General features: G+C 40.3%; 1 protein-coding gene across 2 annotated transcripts in view; it reads left to right on the top strand.

The window, feature by feature from the left end:
* LOC131234038 (co-chaperone protein p23-2) overlaps window positions 1–19,831 on the top strand; it is a 36,326-nt gene extending 16,495 nt beyond the window's left edge. Inside the window, exons 3-6 of one of the 2 annotated variants that reach the window (XM_058231001.1) lie at window positions 9,133–9,247; window positions 18,218–18,255; window positions 18,369–18,414; window positions 19,543–19,831. In XM_058231001.1, coding sequence (XP_058086984.1) covers window positions 9,133–9,247; window positions 18,218–18,255; window positions 18,369–18,414; window positions 19,543–19,577 — 234 coding nt within the window. In that variant the 3' untranslated portion in view covers window positions 19,578–19,831. Of the gene's footprint in view, window positions 1–9,084; window positions 9,248–18,217; window positions 18,256–18,368; window positions 18,415–19,542 lie in introns of both variants that reach the window. The other variant, XM_058231000.1, reaches the window with a different exon arrangement.
* Window positions 19,832–20,290: the final 459 nt, after the last annotated feature.

Genomic DNA, 20,290 nt, shown 5'->3' with positions numbered 1-20,290 from the left:
GACCTTGCCTTAGTTGGCAAAATAGATCAACGGCATAGATATACAACACATACATCGATGTGGGCCCCACGTTTAGGGCCTCACCCAACAATGGTCCACATGAGATTTGGATTTGCCTCATTTTTAGACCATGTCCTAAAATGAGTTGGCAAAATGGATGGACAACATGGATATACAATACATACATTGGGGTGGGCCCCATGTATAAGACCATAAAAAAAAAAATTGTACATGAGGCATATATTAACTCAAAATTAAACAATTAAATTATGGGACCGTTGTTGTTATGGGATTGTTTGAACGATTTTAACTGTTAATTTGTAGACATTTTTTTAAAAAAAGGACCATTTGATATTTTTCATTCTTTATTGTCCAAGAAGTGTCCACCAATCCATTAGTGGGATAAGGAGCCAGTAAATTGTATGAATTTGAGGCTGATTTGTGGCATCGAATGGTCTACCAAATTAGCTCCAAATCGGCAACACCATTCACCCGACTCTAATTTCAATTTTCTCTTAAGATCTATTGGGGAAATGATATCAAATTGTTATTTTCTTTAGAGTTAATGATATCAAATTGTTAGGTATATAAATTACATAATACGGCCCAAAAGTCTATAGACTTTGTATGTTGAAATAAAATGTACGCGAGTTGCAAAGTGTGTAATACACCAATACTATAAATAATAGTCAAACTTGTAAATGTGAGATGTTTTGGTATTAAATTCATTCTAATAAATTTATCATTGATATTATATAATTAGAAAATTAAATATAGAATGTTTGCAGTTAATCCCAGTTTAACAGATTAATAAATTCATCAAACAGCCTGATAGCACATTCTCACCAAAGAGTTGACCGTTACACTACCATAAACATGTTAAAAAAAAAATAAAAATGAATGCATATTTGGAATGTTTACATTTTTATGGATATTTTTCCACAATTTTTTGAGCTAAAAGAAATTTTCAATTGATAGGAGGGCGAATCGACTGTTCCACCCCCTGTATTGGCCGTTATGTCGATACTCCATATCGGTAATGGTGGTGACTGCTACCGATACGGAACACCTTGGATTACCCTTGCTTGGCTAATCTCGTGACTTCTAGTAAGCTCAAAGTTGAGGATTGCTTTACACTATCAGGTTCGATGGTTAGCTGGATGCCCCCCTGCAGAAGATTCCTCATGGATAATGAAATGGAGGAGCTCCAAACTCTTCTTGTGCGGCCTTAGATTGTGGCTCCTCCGGGAGGTTATGATTCAATGGTGTGGTCCATGCATCCTTCAGGGGTGTTCACAATCAGCTTTTTCCACAAGTTCCTCCAGTCACACGAGTCCCCCCCTTCCCGAGGCCTTTGCTTTCCACTTCTTGTATTTTTGGGCTCCACCAAAGGTAGCAACATTTCCATGGTTGGTTGGTATGAACAAAGTGTTGACTATCGATAACCTTTAAAAGCGGGTTATACCTATACGGCTATACCCAATATGTGTTGTCTATGTGAGAGAGATGCTGAATCCGTGTACCATCTTTTCCTTAGCTGTCCTTTTACGGTCAAAGTGTGGGCTCTATTTTTGTCAATCTTTGGTGTGTCTTGGTTTATGCCAAAGTCAGCTTCTGACCTTCTTTGGGCCTGGTCTGGGTGTGGGGCTTGTAAAAAGAGGAGGCCGAACTGCAATTTGATTCGTTCGGCTATTTGGTGGACTATTTGAGGGGAGCGGAATAGGCGGTGCTTTTAGGATTCCATGAGGTATATGGTCTCTATTATGCTGAACATCAAATCTTTTATTTCGAATTGGGCGATGGCTTTGAATGTAGATCTAGACCTTGTTAAGATGACCTTAGGGATGTAAATTGTTTTTTCCCCATTCCCCTTTGTATTCTTTTCCCGCTTGCGTTGCTGCAGTCCTTAAATAAAGTTTTCCATTAGCCTTAAAAAAAAATTCAAACCTTCCAATTTCTTTCAAAGTGATTGTGCCGAAGATTTTGTAGACACATGATGAAAGACACTATCATCCAACTATTGTCGAATAAACTTAACGGCTTTCTGGTCTAGTTTCTTCCACCCATCATCGGTTATATCTTTCGGTTTTGCCCTTACACCTTCAACGGGTTCATACAAGTCCTTGCAATACAATAAATCTTTCATCTTGGCTTTCCAAATCATCCAATTGTTTCCGTTCATACTAACCATTCAACTTGTGCTTGCATCCATGATTCACATACGAAATAGTTAGAACCAACCCGGAGCTCTGATACCACTTGTTGGGAAACCACACACCTTTCCCTTCTATGTGCAAATCAATGGGATCAACAATATAAAATATTTAGTGGATGATAATCACTTCCAAGTTCCAACACAAGCAAGGAAATCATCAAACATGTAAAGTGCAAAAGAGATTTTTTACATGGAAAACGCTCCGATGTGAAGGGAAAAACCATAGGACCTAGTCTGGCACAAATCCACAGCAATAGAAATAATGGAAGTACAATCATCAAGAGATTTCTCTTGGATACCCAAACTACATCACGCAAAGGTGGATTACAAACAACAATATAAAGGAATTTCTTACCAACTAGGGATTGTAGAAAACCCCCAACACAACCCTTGGGGATGACTATTGAAGAAACTGGTGTTGTGGATGGATCCTGACGAACCTGGACGCGAAGATTTCGGAGGTAGAAGGCTCTTGTTTTTCCTCTTCTACAAAACCCCCAAATCTTGCTATAAGTCTCTCTAAGCAAAAGAGCCCATTTTCTCTCCTTTTAGTTTGCTTGGGCAAAAGACCAAAATGCCCCCCCCCCCCCCACACACACACACACACTCAAACACACGTGGTCTAAAAACCCCACTTAAGCTCACACATGTGGTTCCCACCTCCACATGAGGAGGGACCCCCACCAATTCTTTCATTTTAAATTCCACCTAGTTTTTAAAAATCTGTTAATTTACTCACTTTTTCCATCTCTCAATGTAAACATCCATAACCTTTAACCTATGTTCCCCAATCAGAATCTCTCGTTGTATAACCTTGCAATCCTTACATGTTGATTGTTCTGTTTTCTTAAGTAGAAAGAAATCTCTTTGGCTTGTTTAGATTCACTTTTGAATATTAAATGTTCATTTGCCTTTTAAAGAATGTGTGATAGAGCTAGATTGCGTGCCATAGCGAAATAAAGGATAGCATACTTATCTCATTTTTTCTTCCAAAAACACATCATGTATGGTTTCATATCCGGTACTTTCTTTTACTAATGACCATTTAAGTCTCCTCTTACCAATATCCTTTATGTTAGGAATTCCTTGCATTAGTCCATCTTTATCCTTCCAAAATTGTCTATTGATTCTATCCTCTAACCCTATGTGTGGAGCATATGCGGTAATAACATTTTTTTTAAAGATTGTAATAGTACTAAAAGCCCAAGGGCAAGAAAAACAAAAACAACAGAGACAAAACAAAAAGGAAAAAGAACAATTGAACTAAGAAACAGAAAAGACCTTAGCAAAACAAGAGAGAGAGAGAGAGAGAGAGAGAGAGAGAGAGAGAGAGAGAGAGAGAGACCTAAAAAAAGATACAACTCGAAACAGGGGCGCAACCTTAAAAAGCAAAACAACTCGAAATAGAACGCGAGGATCGGATTAGGAATGGAAGAGGGTATCACCTATGCCATATTCGAGATGAGGAGGACATGCGACTAGATTTCCGAAGAGAATGGACAATGGATGAAGAGGTGGGAAATGGTTTCGACATATTGCTTGCAAAGTGATGAGGATGTAGACTACCTAACGATGGATCGGGTTTTGGGATGGATTAGAGCGTGTAAAGGGGTCCAAATATCTTCCATAATGGGTCAAATCCACAGACCCATCAATGGATCATGCATTGTGGCAGCCGTAGTATACTTTTGGGCCACAAAAAGGGTCTTTTGGTTGCATTTCCCTTAAGTTGCGAATTTTGATTTATTTTGCTTTGCTTATGTCTCACTTAAGTAGATAGGGGTATTTTAGTCATTTTCCTTTAAAATGACATTGTAGGGCTGAGATTATAACATCTAGACCTTAGTTTATGCTTGATGTAAGTTCTAGATTAGTGCTAGGGCCTTTCTTTTGTTTCCCTTCATATAAAAACTCAATAAGCAGAAAATATCTACCAGCTTTTAGGACATTTTTATCTTTGCTTCAATCCTTGGGCTAGGGTTTGTGCAATTGTAAGTTTTCATACATGGGGTGTATGATCTCAGCCATTAAAACTGGTGAGAGCTTTGATTATTCACTGGTTATTGCATTGTTTTTCATTTCTTTTCAAGTGGAGGAATCTCTATTTTTGGATTGGGTGTGTTTGGGCACAACTTGGTCCTAGGGTTTGATTTAACTGTATGCGGTTAACGATTCTCATTTGTTAGCTATACCACAAAGCAAGCAAATATTGGGTAAAACCATCCCATGTTTTTCTCAAGTTGTTGATAGTGAGAGTTCTTCCTCTCGCTATAAGACAACAAAAGGCTGCAATCTTGGGGAGAGAAGGCCTGATAAACACAAATAGCAGGCGAGCCGTGCACTTCCCAAAAGAATCTTTGGTCCAGATAATGGAGTTTGGGATATCTGAAACAGGACGAATATTTTGAAGCAGTTCCAATAGTCTCAAGAACTCTTCCAATTTTGCTTCCGAGAGAGGTCTTTTGCATGAGGTGCACCGCACCCCCAAAACTATGTTAGAAAAAGCAATATGCGATAGAAATGGAGATAGAAGAAATTCAGCTGAAAGCAGGGAAAGACTGAAGGAGATGAGATTTAGATAGCCAGGGGTCAAGGAAGAATCTCATTTTCGATCCATTGACAGAGGAGAAATAGTTTGACAACTGAAGCCTTAGATGGCATATAGATTTCCAAATATGGGAGGAAGGATTGAGGAACCAAGCCCCCTCATCGATGCCATATTTGATAACTAAAAGATGTCTCCACCAAAGCCCTGCCTCGGTACAGAAATATGCCCTAACCGCTTGTCGAGAAGGGCGGAATTACAAATGAAAGGTCACAAATACCTGCACCCCCTTCGGCGATGGGCTTATGGATTTTGGACCAGTTAAGCATATTAAATTTGTGGTTGGACGAACTTCCTTGCCAAAGGAAATCCCTCTGAATTTTATCAAGCTTAGAAGTGATAGATTTGGGATAGGGATGGAGAGAGAAAATGAGGGAGATTAGAAAGAGCTGCTTTGATAAGGGTTATACGGCCGCCAAGTGATAAGTACCTTTCCTTCTAAGAAGATAATTTTCATTCAAACCTTTGAATGACAACCTCCCATAGATGGTTTGAAGGCTTACCAATGCATAGGGGAAGACAAAGTTAAGAGGAGGGGAAAGATTTGGCTTTACAGCTAAATAATTCAGTGAAATGAGAGAGAGCATTGGTGTCTAGATTAATCCCAGGCATTTCACTTTTAAATAGATTTATCTTTAAACTAGAGATAGCTTCAAAACAATGCACCATTTTTCTAAGATTCACAACAGCCCTATATAAAGCTTCACAAAACAGAAGAGTATCATCAGAAGATAACATTAATCATCTCCTCTCCTAACACAAGTTTTATTAGTAAAATCCTTTGACTTACTCTCCTAACATTTGGAAATTTTTTTTTCCCTTTAAATCTTTATCTACCGCTGCCTCCATTATTGTCCTTGCATATATACCAAAATTTATATCCATACTTGCTCTAAAAGCTGGCCCCACATCTCATGGGTTAGGACCTCGGCCGAACCCCCCTCGTGGGCCCCAAATCACATGGGTACCGCCTTACACGAGCCACCCGTCTCACACGGGTGGGGCCCGCCTCATACGGGCTGCCCAACCTGAGTGTGCCCTGCATCCCACAGGCAACCCACTCGAGCCCGGTGTGAAAATGCCCCTGCATTAATCTCCCTTGGTGAGGAGTCTCGAACATGAGATCTCCCACTCTAATACCACTTTGATGCAGGACAATTAACCACTTGCTCTAAAAGCTTGAATTGTTAGAGCTCGGTGAATCAATCCCTTTATCTCATAGCCCAGGCCCCACATCTCATGGGTTAGGACCTCGGCCGAACCCTCCTCGTGGGCCCCAAATCACATGGGTACTGCCTCACATGAGCCACCCGCCTCACACGAGTGGGGCCCGCCTCACACGAGCCACCCACCCTGAGTGTGCCCCTGCATCCCATAGGCAACCCCACTCGAGCCCGGTGTGAAAATGCCCCTGCATTAATGATGCTTGAACCCTTGCTTATACTTCTCATATCAACCAGGTGTTGTTGCAGCACATGGCTTCCGGGGGATGCTTTAGCCAACCCTTGCCCATTTCTCACTACATTGGGGTTCTGATACAGCACGTCGCCTATAGGGAACATCGTATTAAAAACAGTCATATAACGACTTTAATGTAACAGCAACAGTGGGAGCCATTATGTGATACAAGGCTGTAATGGGCATTCTGAATAGAAGGCCTATAGCAGGCTGTACTGGCTAGGCCAGTAGCCTTCATTGCCCAGTAGCCTATTCAATTTGAAGGGGTTCAAGGTCTTGTAATCCAGAAATGCCTTTCTAGTAGAATTTATTTGCTGTTATGACAGTCCAACGAAATGGGGAGGAGAACTTTGTGGAAATTGGTGCCTTTTGTGATTTGTTGGGAGGTGTGGAAGGAACAATAGGATTTTCAAGGAGATCTTGAGCTTGCCCAAAGCACTGATTGAATAAATTAAAGGGTCGATCATTGAATGGGCTTCACTGTCCTCGAAATTCAGTGGAATGTCAGTGGCAGAGATTTGGAACGAGTGGTCCAGCCTTGTGGGTTATTTTGCTGGTTTTTCGTCAGTTAAATAGTTAATTTAACCTTGGAGTCCTGCGGTATGCCCCGTTTTTTGCTGGTCTGTCCAGCTTGGTGTTGTATCGTGATTCTTCAGTTTTCCTGTTTCGAATAAAATCATTGTTGCTTGGGATCGGCAATGAGAGAACAAAACTCCCACGGGCACAATGTAATAAACTATTACATGGGTTGATTACAATCAAGCACTATCTAATAGTCTATTACATGGGTTGATTACAATCAATGAGTTTGTTCTATAAGTATTCAAGGACATAAAAAATAGTTCCTAGCACTTTACAATGTAAAATGTAATCGTACCCTTGGAATATGGAAACATGTCAATGTTGCATGGGAAATATCACATGTATTAGGAATGTTTTGTGATATGAGGGGAACATTGGGAAAATGATGGAATGTTTCAAAGAAACTTCTGGAGATGTTAAAAAGGGTCATGATTATGAACTTAAAACATTACCAACGAAAAGTATTCATAATATGTTTTCATTGTATAGGAGTCCAAACTTGCACTGTCTGATAACAGGGATCACTTATATAAAAAGAGTTTGTATCAGTCAAATCTCAAACAATACAAGTAATAAAATAGAAACAATACAATCACAAACCAAAAAGAAGCAAAAGCATCTCAGACTCATTACCACATGTTACAACGCAGCTGGAAGTTGTCATCCCCATTGGAGGTGGCCATAATGTTGTTGCTCCACATGACGGCAGTATTATGACCTGATGATACCAAGACATGTACTCTCTTTCTCATATTGCTGGTACTCATTCTCTCCAAACTGGAGTCTGGACTACTATTCCCATTGGTGGATACTGCATAGAGACAGTAACTGCAATCATTAGCTGTGGCTGCAGCTTGGCACCTCCATACTCACATTTGATTACCTTTGGTACATCTTGCCCATACCTGTAGGGGTACTTCTGACCATATCCATAACCAGATGGCTGCGATTGTGTGCCAGTGCCACTGGAGTTGCCAATCACAAACAAATTCCCTCTAAAAATTTGAGAAAAGTTCTCTTTTATTTTATGCTTTATTATTTTTTATTTTTACTCAAAACACATCAGGCAGCTTGAGTATTAATCACACGTATCAAATGTATTGTTGATCTGAGGGATTTATATTCCACAGACTATGATATTTTGCCATATCTCACGATATCACATGATATTGGTGGTACATCGTGCGATCCAGGGGAATTTTTGTATTCCCCTTCTATCTTGTATTAGGTATGTGCAAGACCGATACATGGAACACTGCATAGACATGAATGTCCTACATGTGTTGGTGAATTTCTGTAAGACAAGTCCTACATGTGTTGGTGAATTTCTGTAAGACAAGAACTATCATACTCTGGCAGTGTGATGGATGATATGCAGGCACATAGAAAATACTTGGAAATTGCATACATGTCATGCAAGTAATTCAAATTATGGGTTTCAGTTTGTATGTATAATGAACCAAAAGTGGAGTGGATGGTTAAAAGTGAAAAAAAACCAATTATCATATTTCAACAAAAAATGTCCATAAATTATTAGTTAGGATTTTTCAACCAATCTGATTTTGGGACTGGCTTAGTGACAGTGGGTTTACAATTTAGGTTGTTTAATTTGAGCTAATGTATGACAACTGTACAATCTGAGTGCCTGTATATCAAGTGTAAATACTCTGCTAGATTATCAAATGACTAACCTTTCTATACTTGTGTAAGATCATCACCTGTATATGAAAAGGATTTGTGTTTTTTATTTCTCAGGTCTTATTCCACACTTCTGCCGAAGACTGTTAATTCCTTCGAGTTCTCGAAGTCACACCTTTTTTACTTTCATTTTTTTGGTTAAGTTAATTCTCTCCAAGCCAGTGAAACACCTTATATTTGGAAGTCTGCTTTACAGATTCATGGACAAAAAGAAGCCCTTGCTTCTTTTTTTTTTTTGGTGCGTCAAAAGTAAACTTTGAATATCACCTTTGATGCTGATGAATTTCTGTAATCATATAAGACCATCAACTAGTTGACCCCAGTAAGGCTTAGATGATGATAATATGTGACCCATCAACTGTATTTAAGAAAAAAAAAAAGGATTCCCATTTTCAGTTTTCAGGTTTGATGTCACATGTTCATTGAAGACCATGAATGCTTTTGAGTTCACTCAGTCTCACCTTTCTTCATCATGTATTATCAAGTTTCTTATGCCTGGTACTTTTTTCTTTTCCCTTTTACGCAGGGGAGTAAAATAAATATTGGATTAAGAAACATACTTTGCTCTATCCAGAAAGAGCGGAAGGGCTGGTGGAAGAGACTGGTGAAGTCTGATGAGAAACCTGCTCCGTACATAAAGGTCGACTGGAACAAGTGGTGTGATGAGGATGAAGAAGAGTCTATCAAGTGTAAGTTTATCTAAGTTCTTAACATAAATTAGAGTGTTATATTATAGCCCATGCTGGGATTCTTACTGAGTGGTGGAAATGTGCACATTATGGAATCTTTAATGTCGACACAAGAACAAAGGTTACAAAAGAGTGGATACAATATGATCATTCCACATGCTATTGCATCTGGAAGCAAGCTCAACATGTGCCTGACAATGAAATAGAGTTCTTCATGGAATGTGCAAAACTGGATTAGCGTTCGAACTTGTTTGGACTTGTTGCAAATGTTTAGCATGAGATAGTCCAATGGGTCCACAAAATCCACAATAGCTAAGAGAGTTAGAGTGCGTAGGAAATATAGAAAACTTAAAGCTTCAAATTCTTGTGAGGACAGAAAAAAGGTCGTGGAACTATTGAGATGCCGGTGTCAAGATGCTAACATTCCTAAATGAGAGCCGGCTTTTGGGGTAGAAGAACTCATAGAGTTTCTGAGTGTGGAGCTGATTTGCAAGCTGAAAATTTGAATGTGTAGTAAAATAGAGAAACTCAAAAACTTAAAGAGTCTTTTGAGGATATCTAGCACAGGTCATTGTACATGGAACTATTGACATACCACTATTGAGAAGCCAGCATTCCTAAATAAGAGCCAGCTTTTGGGGTAGAGGAACTCAATAGAGTTTCTGAGCACGAAGCCGTTCATAAGTTGTCAGTGACATGGACATTTTGTGCATTACACCCAGATCTGGTTGGGGTGATTGACTGGACTCGGATGTCTACTCTTTGAGTCGTAACGTTAATGTATGAGCCCCAAATAAAAGGACAAGCAGAAAGGAGGAGAAAGTAGTGATGAGAGATCATCCCATGAACATGGGTTGAATTACCATTGGCAAATGTAAGAAATGGAGTAAAATAGATGTAGTTAACTGAGACAATATACTAATCATATGGTCTGATGCTCAAGAGTCAATAACCCAAGGGACAAATTTGGTGAAAGCAAGACACGTTGTACCTGATTAAGCAAGAGTGGCAGTGTAGGAGGATGCCAGAGCTGAACAGTCCTTTAATAGCTTGACACACTCGTTCTAGACAATGTAACTGTATTACAGTTGTACCTTGCTCGGAATGGGAAGAGATATGCCCAGTAGCATGACCCTCAGAACTGTTATCAGAGATGCGAGCCTAATTAGCTCAAGCCGGTTCTCCAGTGATGTCCTAAGATGTATCAACCCTATGATCGGAGAGCCCACAATGAGTACACTGTTGATTTCAACAATCTTTGCCATGACCTCCAAAGTCTCCGTCACGACATCCCCAAGAGTCTACCACAGCCTCAGGAATCTTCCACCAAATTGACCTCCCCTCGAATCTTTGCCACCAAACTGATTTCGCGTTTTCATTCACCATGTCCTCCATTCTCTCTATTAGAAGAAGAAAGAAACGAGTGCAGATCGATCAAAAGTAATTGAACTCATGGTGTCCATACTAAATGTGCATTGATCGTGACAAATGCCTTAGTAACCAAAGGAACATGAGTCCACACTAAATTGCACACGAAATTGAAAGAACCTCATTACCTCCAAGAAACTGAGCTCCCACTACCTTGAGCTTTGGATGCAGAACGGAGAGAAATTTAGCGACATGGAATTCCTCTCGTTGTTGCTTCATAAATTCATAATCATTCTACAAGGGTTGATATATGCTCAATTCTTCCCACATACACCACAATACGATTTTATTCTCCTATACTCCTATCGTTCTTTTGAAAAGCGAATGTACTTCTGATACAACGCACATGGATGGGTCATGTTTTTCTTGCTCGAGACTTGTGTACGTTAAAGGTGTCTCAAACTTCTTTCATTGTTTTGAAGAACATAATAGTGGCACAAATTGACAATTCGATGTTGTTCCCTAACAAAGATTCATTTATGGGCATCCTTTGCCACCGCATTTTCATAATTGGCAGATTTTTCGTCTTCTTGTGAGAAAAACTTCTATAGATGTGGCCCACTGTAGATAGTTTGCAATGTTCAACTTGATTATTGTGATTTGGAAGTTCATAGACTTGGATGGAATCAAGATGTTACTTTTAATATCACTCTTCCCATCCATTTAAAAGAGCTTGAGGGAACTTGTAAATGTGGGGCAATATGAGAATCTAATACCAATTGATTGCTTCAAAGAGATGCAAAGAGGGAGGGAACTCCAATTCTTGGCAGGGTACTAAATGATGACAATGTTCAGAGAGAGAGAGAGAGAGAGAGAGAGAGAGAGAGAGAGAGAGAGAGAGAGAGAGAGATTTCTGGCATGTGCAGGTGTCGGGGAAGTGTGATGACAAGAAAAAAGGGGAAATTGGGAAAAGGAATGGAGAAGAATGGGTCTGCAAGGAAAAGGGGAGGGCAGTTCGAAAAGGGTTTTGGTTCCGGTGGGTGTTGGGTACTGGAATGGTAGTAAATTGGGGGGGAGGGGATTTCATCCTATGAGAAAGGATGGATTGGAAAGGCTAACATTAGAGAAGCAGGGGATGAGGTCCATGAATCAGTAACAGACAAAGGTGGTGGGACGGAGGTGCAAAAAAAGAAGCTCAAGGTGGAGAAGACAGGGGCTGTGATGCTTCTTCTGGAACTTTCGACTGTGTGTGGTAGGGTCCCCCGATGGTTGGCTTCCAGTGTACTTCTCTCGTGTTTTTGAGAAAAAGAATTGGTGCCCTTCCGAGATATGGTGGCTAGGGAAAAAACTTAGCAAAATCAAGATGAGGAGCTAGTTGATGATAGTCCCAATGAGAGGAAGCAGGGAGAGTCATAATTAGCTGAAGAGAGATGGATCTGCCCCGTGAAGAACACGTTGTTAAAATCTAGCGGATTTTAGCCGAAAAAACTTGGGATTCTCTTCAATGGTCGTTGGTTGTGGAAACATCTAAAGAGGCTACCATCTATTCGGGTAGTGACCAGTTAGAAGAATACTATGGAATGTCTAAGGATGATTTCATGTTAAAACCGACTGGGTTAAACGATGTTTGGATCTCAGTTAATTCGAGAGTTTGCTTGAATAGAGCAATCTCGGCGGGTACTCATTTCAGAGAGGGGCCGGTGAAATAGGTGAGGAAGTGGATGAAAAACTCATTTTTTTGGGCAGGAAGGGTTTGGTTCCTCATTTGGGGGATCCCGTTGGAACTATGGATTAGGGACGTGTTTATCGAAATAGGGGGATGTTTAGGCGAGGTGACAACAATCAATCCCACGATAGAGGATGGCAAGGAGCTTAGGGTGGCCTGGGCGTGTGTGAAGAGAAAGTATCATGTCGGATCCTAAATTAATGACAGTTATTGTTGGGGATGAAATTCTATTCTTAAGAGTGGAAAGAGAGAAATAGTGGTTGTCCCGGATTGTGAGGGTAGATCTAGGATCGAAGTAGTGGTAGGCCAATGGGAAGGAGCAGTTGCATAGAGAGGAAGGAAGATGGAGTACATCTTTAGTGCTCCGACATGACTTTGGCCCTAGGGATCGATAAGTGCTTGCTTCCTATTCATTGTTTGGAGGTTGGTAGGGAGCTAGTGAATGAGAATGAGACATGCCAAGAAGAGTATCTTGCGGGAGCACGTAGTGGGGTTACTCCCATTTCTCTACCTAGTTTGGAGCCCAAACATATTTCGAGAAGGACATGTACCCTCATGGTTGGGAGGCTTGTGAAGCTCGAGAGTCGGATCGAGACGCATGGCAATCAGATAATTTGTTTGAGGATTCTTCAGATGTCCGATCCACCAGCTTAGCCCCTTATTTGATTTCAGCTCTCAAAGTCAGTGAAGCCAACAGAGATGGTGATGCATAGCGGGAGGGATTCGAGAAGAGGGTGAGCTGACACGTGGTGATGTAGGGGTCCATCTTCCTCTTGTCCTTGTGCGATCCCCTTCATGTGTGACCTTTTCTTTGTCCCTAGCACGTGCTCTTAAGTTACACATGTCGGACATCAGTTAGTTGGGTGCTTTTGAAGGCTGTTAAGAGCTTCTTATGTTTAAACCTTCTAAGGCCTCTTAGTAGAATGGTGAAATGTCCAAGGCGAAAGAAAGGTTTAGAAGGCACATGCAGTTGTTCTGACCTGTCTCCACAGGGCCTTCGAAATTGATTGAGGAAGACAATCAGATCACCCAATAGTTTTTGCATAGAGGCACAGGGAATGGAGTCTTTCCAGGGGGAGAACTAGGGAATACTTGAAGGTCTTGTGCTTGAGCTTTTTGCAGAGAGGCAAGGGGGATGGAGTCTTTCTAGGAGGAGAACCAGGGGATGCTTGAAGGTCCTGTGCTTGAGCTAGGTAGCATGATTACTGTGAAGCAGGATCTGGAGGAAGCGTTAATTGTCACCCCTCTCAAGGCAACTCTGGAAGTAGAAGGCCCAATCTGTCAGGCTGAACCATGTATGTTAGCTGAACTAGAACCATGATCTAAAGGGAAGTGGAGTTATCGGAGAAGCAGCTGTGATGGTCTAAAGATGGGCTTGAAAGAGTGGGTAACATTTTGGGAATGTCCTACGGGCTATGGCGCTAAAGATGAGGATGCATATGCTTTTTTCCAATTTGTCCAAGGTAGGGGAGCTCAGAGGTAGCATGATATCCATCCGTTAAGAACCAGGAAATCCTCAAGAGGATGGAGAGAACTTCTTCACTTGGAGTGCACAATTAATTATGATTCAGCAAGAAGAACTAGTGGGGTAAAGAGGGTCAAAGGGGGTAAGTCTATTAATCAATGACTATTATGTCTTGGAATGTTAGGGGGTTGGGTTGTAAGATTAAAAGAGCTCAAGTGAAGAAGATGTGTGAGAAGGCAAGGGTTGATGTTATTGCATTGCAAGAAACCAAGCTCCAAGACAGGAATAAAGGATATGTGGACTCTATATGGGTAGTGAAGAATAATGACTGGCTCTTGGTAGATGCTTGGTGCTGTTGTGGGTAGCATTTTGGTTCCGTGGAACTTTGAGGTTTGGAAAGCTGAAGATAGTTGCATTGGGGCCTTTTCTTTGTCAATGGTGTTGCTAGAAGTGGTCTTTAGATGGCTATGGGTTTTTTCCATCATTTTATGGGCCTTTTTTTTTTGTTCGTGGACAATTTTGAGAACTATATAGTATTAGGAAGAAATGGACAATTTTTGAGAACTATATAGTATTAGGGCCTTTTTTTTTTTCCCGGGTTAACATGGACAATTTTGAGAACTATATAGTATTAGGAAGAAATGGGATTATTTGTGGTGTGTTGGCGGGGATTTCAATGTAGTAAGATTTTCTTATGAAAAAGCAAATGGCGGGTGCATTACGAGTAGTATGAAAGGGATCACAGATTGGGTGGAGAAGCATGAGTTGGTAGATTTACTGTTAGAAGGTGGTAAATTTACTTGGTCAAATGGTTAGGAGAATCCTATCTTGTCTAGATTGGGTAGATTCCTTAGTCTCGGCCCAATGCCTCGAGAAATTTTCCCTTGTAGGCCATAGGGGTTTGTCGAAGCCTATTTCAAACAATCGCCCTATTGTTTTGGAGGTGGTCGAAGAGGATTGGGGCCCAAAGCCTTTCATATTTGAGAGAGCATGGATGGAAATAGATGATTTTAACTAATTAATTGAGGATTGGTGGGAGTCTATTTTGGTTGAAGGCTTTGCCGGCTATCGCCTATCTTAGAAGCTTCATTTGTTGAACGGAAATATTAAGGGCAGGAAAAAAGAGGTTTGGGGTGCTAGGGAGGCAAAATTTAAGATTTCTCTAAAGGCAATGCATGTGTTGGATATTAAGGAGGCTGATCAGCCGTTTGTCGGAGTCCGTGAAGAGAGATCTAGATTTGCTGCTGTTATGCCAATCATATTAAAGAAGAGGAAATTAAATGGAGGTAGCGATCAAGAGCGTTATGGCTTAAAGAAGGGAAGTGCAGGGGCTCATACTAATAAAATAAGTGGCTTGGTTGTCAAGGGGAGCAGAACTTCAAAGAAGAGGAAGATTTGTGACTCCATTATTTTGTTCTACTAAAATCTGTTATCTTGCGAGTAGTGGCCGAGACTAAGATTAGATAATTTGGAATTTCTGTATTTGCCAAGGGAGGTGGTGACATCTCTTGAAAGCCCTATTTCAAAGGAGGTCAAAGTTGCTCTTGACTTTGTGTATGGAGAAGGCCCCTGGCCCAAAAGGCCAGTTTGGATGGGAGTAAATGTAGGTAAGTGGGAGGAATTGAGAGTAAATAGATGTAAATGGTATTTGAAGTGTGTTTGGATGGAAGTAAATACATGAAAATGAAATGAAATGAGAGTAAATGGGCATGTAAATGAAATCCTCTTTTTGAGAGAGGATTTCAAAGTAAATGGTGTGAAATGTCTTTTTGAGCTCCCTTGGAGAGTCACACGAATAAACAAAGGTGCCGCTATGCACATGTTCGCCATACATGTGGCACATTGATTATACTCCGAAACAATTCAATTATTGGCTACATAACTAAAATCACACCAATAGAATGATCCAAACCGTCCAAAGGTTGACCATCTAAATGGACAGTTAAAAAATGTTGGCAATTTGCTTGTTTGTAATCCTTACATTTGTGGCCCACCTGAGGCCTAAAATTTCCTAAAATTTGGTAAAAGTATATATTTTAATGGGCTTATTATAGTTATTCTGTTAGATATCACATATGTACACTAATTTGGGATATTAAAATTGATTTTTGATATCATACATGTTCCTGTGAATATATTGAAAAATTATGATGCATTCCAATTCCTTCCATTTACTCCTATCCAATTCCTTCCATTTGCATCTCTAGCATATGACACTCGACTTCGTAGGCCTTGCATTGCATAGCCTTGGTATGACTAACAACATTCATGGACTTGACAGCTTAGCCCTCCATCATTTCCGCATACTCTGATATCTGTATTCTTGTCCTATGCATTGTGCATGAACACACGCACTCTACTGAGCTTCGTAGGAGGCTTATTTGCATTTGTTTACGTTGTAGGTGATGCTAAAGGCGTATCGGCAGCATTAAGCTCGGAGCATGAGCCTGATCTTTTGAGTTTTTTTTCTTTTTCTTTTTCTTCCTTATATCTTGTATTTCCCATTCCAACACTTTAGTCTAAGATTATATTAGTGGATATGTGATGATGATGATGTTTTCGAGACTTTGGTACACTTATGGTTATGCTCCTTTACAAAAAAAAAAACACCTTGAAAATCTTCCTTGTAGGATCCCAGGATCGGAACCTAGTGCATGCAAGCTAGGAGCCGAGAATGGGGTACTACGGAGGCCGTCGGTTCCGAATTTGGCAGTCAGGAATTTAGTGAGCCCAGTTCCCGAGTTTGGGGCATGACATTCTCTGTATTGGGCTTCCAATTTGTCAAAAGCAGTTGCTTTGGTGGAGCATTTATTTGAGAAATGGATTTCCTTCTCTTTGGGAATTGGCAATGGCATCCGTTCTTGGTGGACATCTAGGCAGGGGACACGACGCTTCAATACAAATTTCTCTACTGTGGCTCGTCTCTCCACGAATCGTTTTATCTCTGTCCAAGATTTCTTCTCAATATGCGATGGTTCAATCATTTGTTCCCCTCCTTGCTGAAGGGATATAACCAATGAGGAAATCTTAGAATTTGTGGATTTGTTGGCTAGGCTGAAGAACGTAGCTCTTTCGCTTCAAGAAGATGCAATGGTTTGGCAAGTCCATAGTTTGGGTGGCTCTCTTTTCCGTTCCTTCTTTCTGCAAGCTGATATGTGGTGAGCCTTGTACTCATCTTTTTCCGCATCATTTTTGGTTGTGTGGTGCTCCTCCAATAGTGCCAGCATTTGCTTGGCTGTTGGGTAGAAAGTCTTTAACTGTCAATAATTTGCAAAGAGTCCTTATACTCCCTAGTATTTGTTTGATGTGTACAGAAGACGTAGAGTCGATTGATCACCGTTTCATTCATTGTATTTTTGCTTGAAAGGTGTGGGACATTTTTCATTATGTGCTCCATTCAGCTTGGTGGATGCCGAGTTTGATTGCAGACATGTTTTGGTCTTGGCATGGAGGTGGGGTGGGCAAAGAAGGGAAAGCTATTTAGCATTTCTTTTTCTATTAGTGCTTCAGTCCATATGGGGGGGGAGTGAAACAGGAGATGTTTTTGGAATAGGAGATGTTTGCTTGAGAAGGTCATTGGGAAAATTAAATGTAATGTTTTAGGTTGAGCTTCTTTTATTAAGGCAATCAATCTTGTCAATCTCTCCTCTGTTATTGAGTTGTGGAGTCGGGTTGTATTTTTTGCGCTCTTCTAATAAAAATTTCAGTCATCTCTCATAGGGAGGAAGGGAGGGAATGTTGAGTGGAAATCCAGTCTTTTGTGTAGAGGTTTGACGTTCTTCTTGAAAAGTAATGAGGAATGTTAGAGACTTTCATGTAAGCAAGATAGTTATTTCAGCTTCTAATGTCAATGTTGCTTGTTATCGGGGAAACAAATGTAATTGCTGACACTCCCACCTAGGAGTATTTGTTGAGATGCTCTATTGATGAATAGCTGCTGCTCTTTCTATTGATTATAATAGAATTTCCTCATGTTTATAGAGTCGGACTTTGCATCATGTGCTTGGAACCTAGCCAAACTTATGTTTATACACTTCCAGGTCTATCAATCAGTTTTATGAGCATTGCTTACAATATTCTCCTCCATATGCATGGATTAGGGTTAGGGAATTGATATCTACACCTGAACCGTTGATAATACATCCTTTTTTTTTTCTTTTTTTTTTTTTCACTTTTAGTAATACAACAGTAGAAATTTTTGTACTATTGTGTTACTGCAAGATGGAAGGAAAGGGTGCATCTATTCAGAGAAGGTTGACTTAAATAGCAGCTTCCATTTGGTTGCTTGTTATTGTATCTTTTTTTCCCCCCTATTGTTTTGTCGATAATGAATCAATGCTAGGTAAATATCAATTTCATTTTTAATTCTCTTTTTTCTTATACCCTCTTTTTGGTTGCTTCTGTATTGCAGCAGATACGCTCGTCTCTGATGACAGTGACAATGCCTTGGTAATTTCTTCTTTCCACCCAATAGTGCTGTTTGTTGTTTCCTTCTTTTCACTAAATTGAAGTAGAAACTGTATATTCTGTTTTATTCATTTTTTCTTTCTTTTTTTTGGCAGGAGAAAGGTGAAGGTGATGAGAGTAGTGACGATGAAGGAATGCTCTGTAAGTGGCTGAATAAAATAGCTATAAATGACTAATTTTCTTAGGAAATGTGTTCTTCTCTCTCTTTCTCTAAAATTTTAAGTAATGTTTTATAGACAGAACAATAAAAAATCTATAAACAGTGAATCTTTTCACACTTGTGTTTTATGATTTTGGAAAAAAAAAAAAAAAACAGCACTTCCTCCCTTTTCTTCTGATAAGACCAAATGTTTAAATCCCATTTTGGATCCTTTTTCAAGTTCACCATCATCGATGGCCTTGTGTTGGCTATTTGGGCTCTCTGCTTTACAGAAACTGTCTCTTCAATAATTCCTAAAGCTCTACTAGTTTGAATAGCCTCTCTAGTTTGAAAACTAATTTTAGTAGTTCATATTTTCAGTCCTTTTTACCCAAGATTTCCAACATGAGAAAATTCTAAAATCATATTCCTGTTTTCACTTCTTTAATTCTTTTTAACTTCATATACACTGGGAGGCAGCATGTCATGTTATGAAACACAGATGCAAAGTGGGTAGGGTGCATGCGACATTGATATGCTGTTTCACTCGAAAGATGGAAGCTACATGAAGTGTCATTCCCAACATACACACATATTGTGATTAGAGTCATGGATCTGGTGAGCCACATGGCAGGTTGGCACGTGTGTAGCTCATCCAACCCATGCATCAGGTGGATCCCACTGACAGATGACCTCACCCAGAAATCAGGTGGATCAACTCACCAAAATCAGGTTGGCACGTGTGTAGCTCATCCAACCCATGCATCAGGTGGATCCCACTGACAGATGACCTGGCCCAGAAATCAGGTGGATCAACTCACCAAGATCAGCCATGTATGTGCACAAACTATGGGCAGATCAAAAAAGGTTTCAACGATCCATGTTGAACAGACATGTGGCTTGCCTGATGAGCAGAATCCTGGTCCAGTCCTGCAAGTGGGGCCCACCAATTGCATGAATCAAATGCCCCTCGGGTACTGGGTTAGAACTGTGGCTTCCTGTTGAGTCAGTTTCCATTCCAAAAAATCATATCCATTTTGGTTGCGTGCATGTTCAAAACCAAACTGCATGCCTGATTGTGGTTTTTTCGGTTCTGTTGTGCTGAACAAATGCAATTTATTTGGTTACAGATCTTCCAGATTTGGAGAAGGCCAGAGGAAACTAACAGAACTGCTTACTGACATCAAAGGAAATAGAAATACCATTTTCAATGGGTGATTTTCATACAGGTAGGCGCATTCAACAGTCAGGCTGATGCTACCCTTACACCGTAGCTTTGTATATACTATTTCTGAATCTCTGATTCAACCATTGAAAGTGTTAGGCATCACTTTCTTGTAAGATGGTCTGCTCATGTCCCTATCCTACCTCCTAACACATCAAGAAAGAATGCATACTGCTTAAGTTTGTTGGGGGACCGGCATTGCTGCGGCCCATACTGTTCATATTGTGGGTTACCATAAATCTCACCCATTGGAAGACCGTTGGCTGAATCATCCATTTGCACCACTGTCCTCGCAGTTTGGATCAGTTGGAGGACCCACCATCGGTCTGGATCACATGATGGTGGGATGGAAAAAAATCGCAATTTGGTGGGCCATGTTTAAATACCACAATTCTGTGCTGCCTGTTCTGGTAAATGTGGCTATTCTCAGCAATCAAAGCAATTAATCAGCTGAGGCCCACTGTGATTGCCATGCCCCACGAATCAGCCACTCAACTTATGATTAAAAAAGAAGAAGAGATGATTGTAGCATTTACTGATATCCTTACCCCAATACAGCTTTATCCCTTTCCTAACTAGTGATCTTTACTAGTGATGAATATTGGAGAATTTTGAAAATCTTGCAGAAATCCATGAACAGGTATAGTCATGAG

Source organism: Magnolia sinica, chromosome 18, assembly GCF_029962835.1.
Source record: "Magnolia sinica isolate HGM2019 chromosome 18, MsV1, whole genome shotgun sequence".
In the NCBI taxonomy this organism is placed as follows: Eukaryota; Viridiplantae; Streptophyta; class Magnoliopsida; order Magnoliales; family Magnoliaceae; genus Magnolia; species Magnolia sinica.
This window is presented reverse-complemented; position numbering and strand designations above follow the sequence as displayed.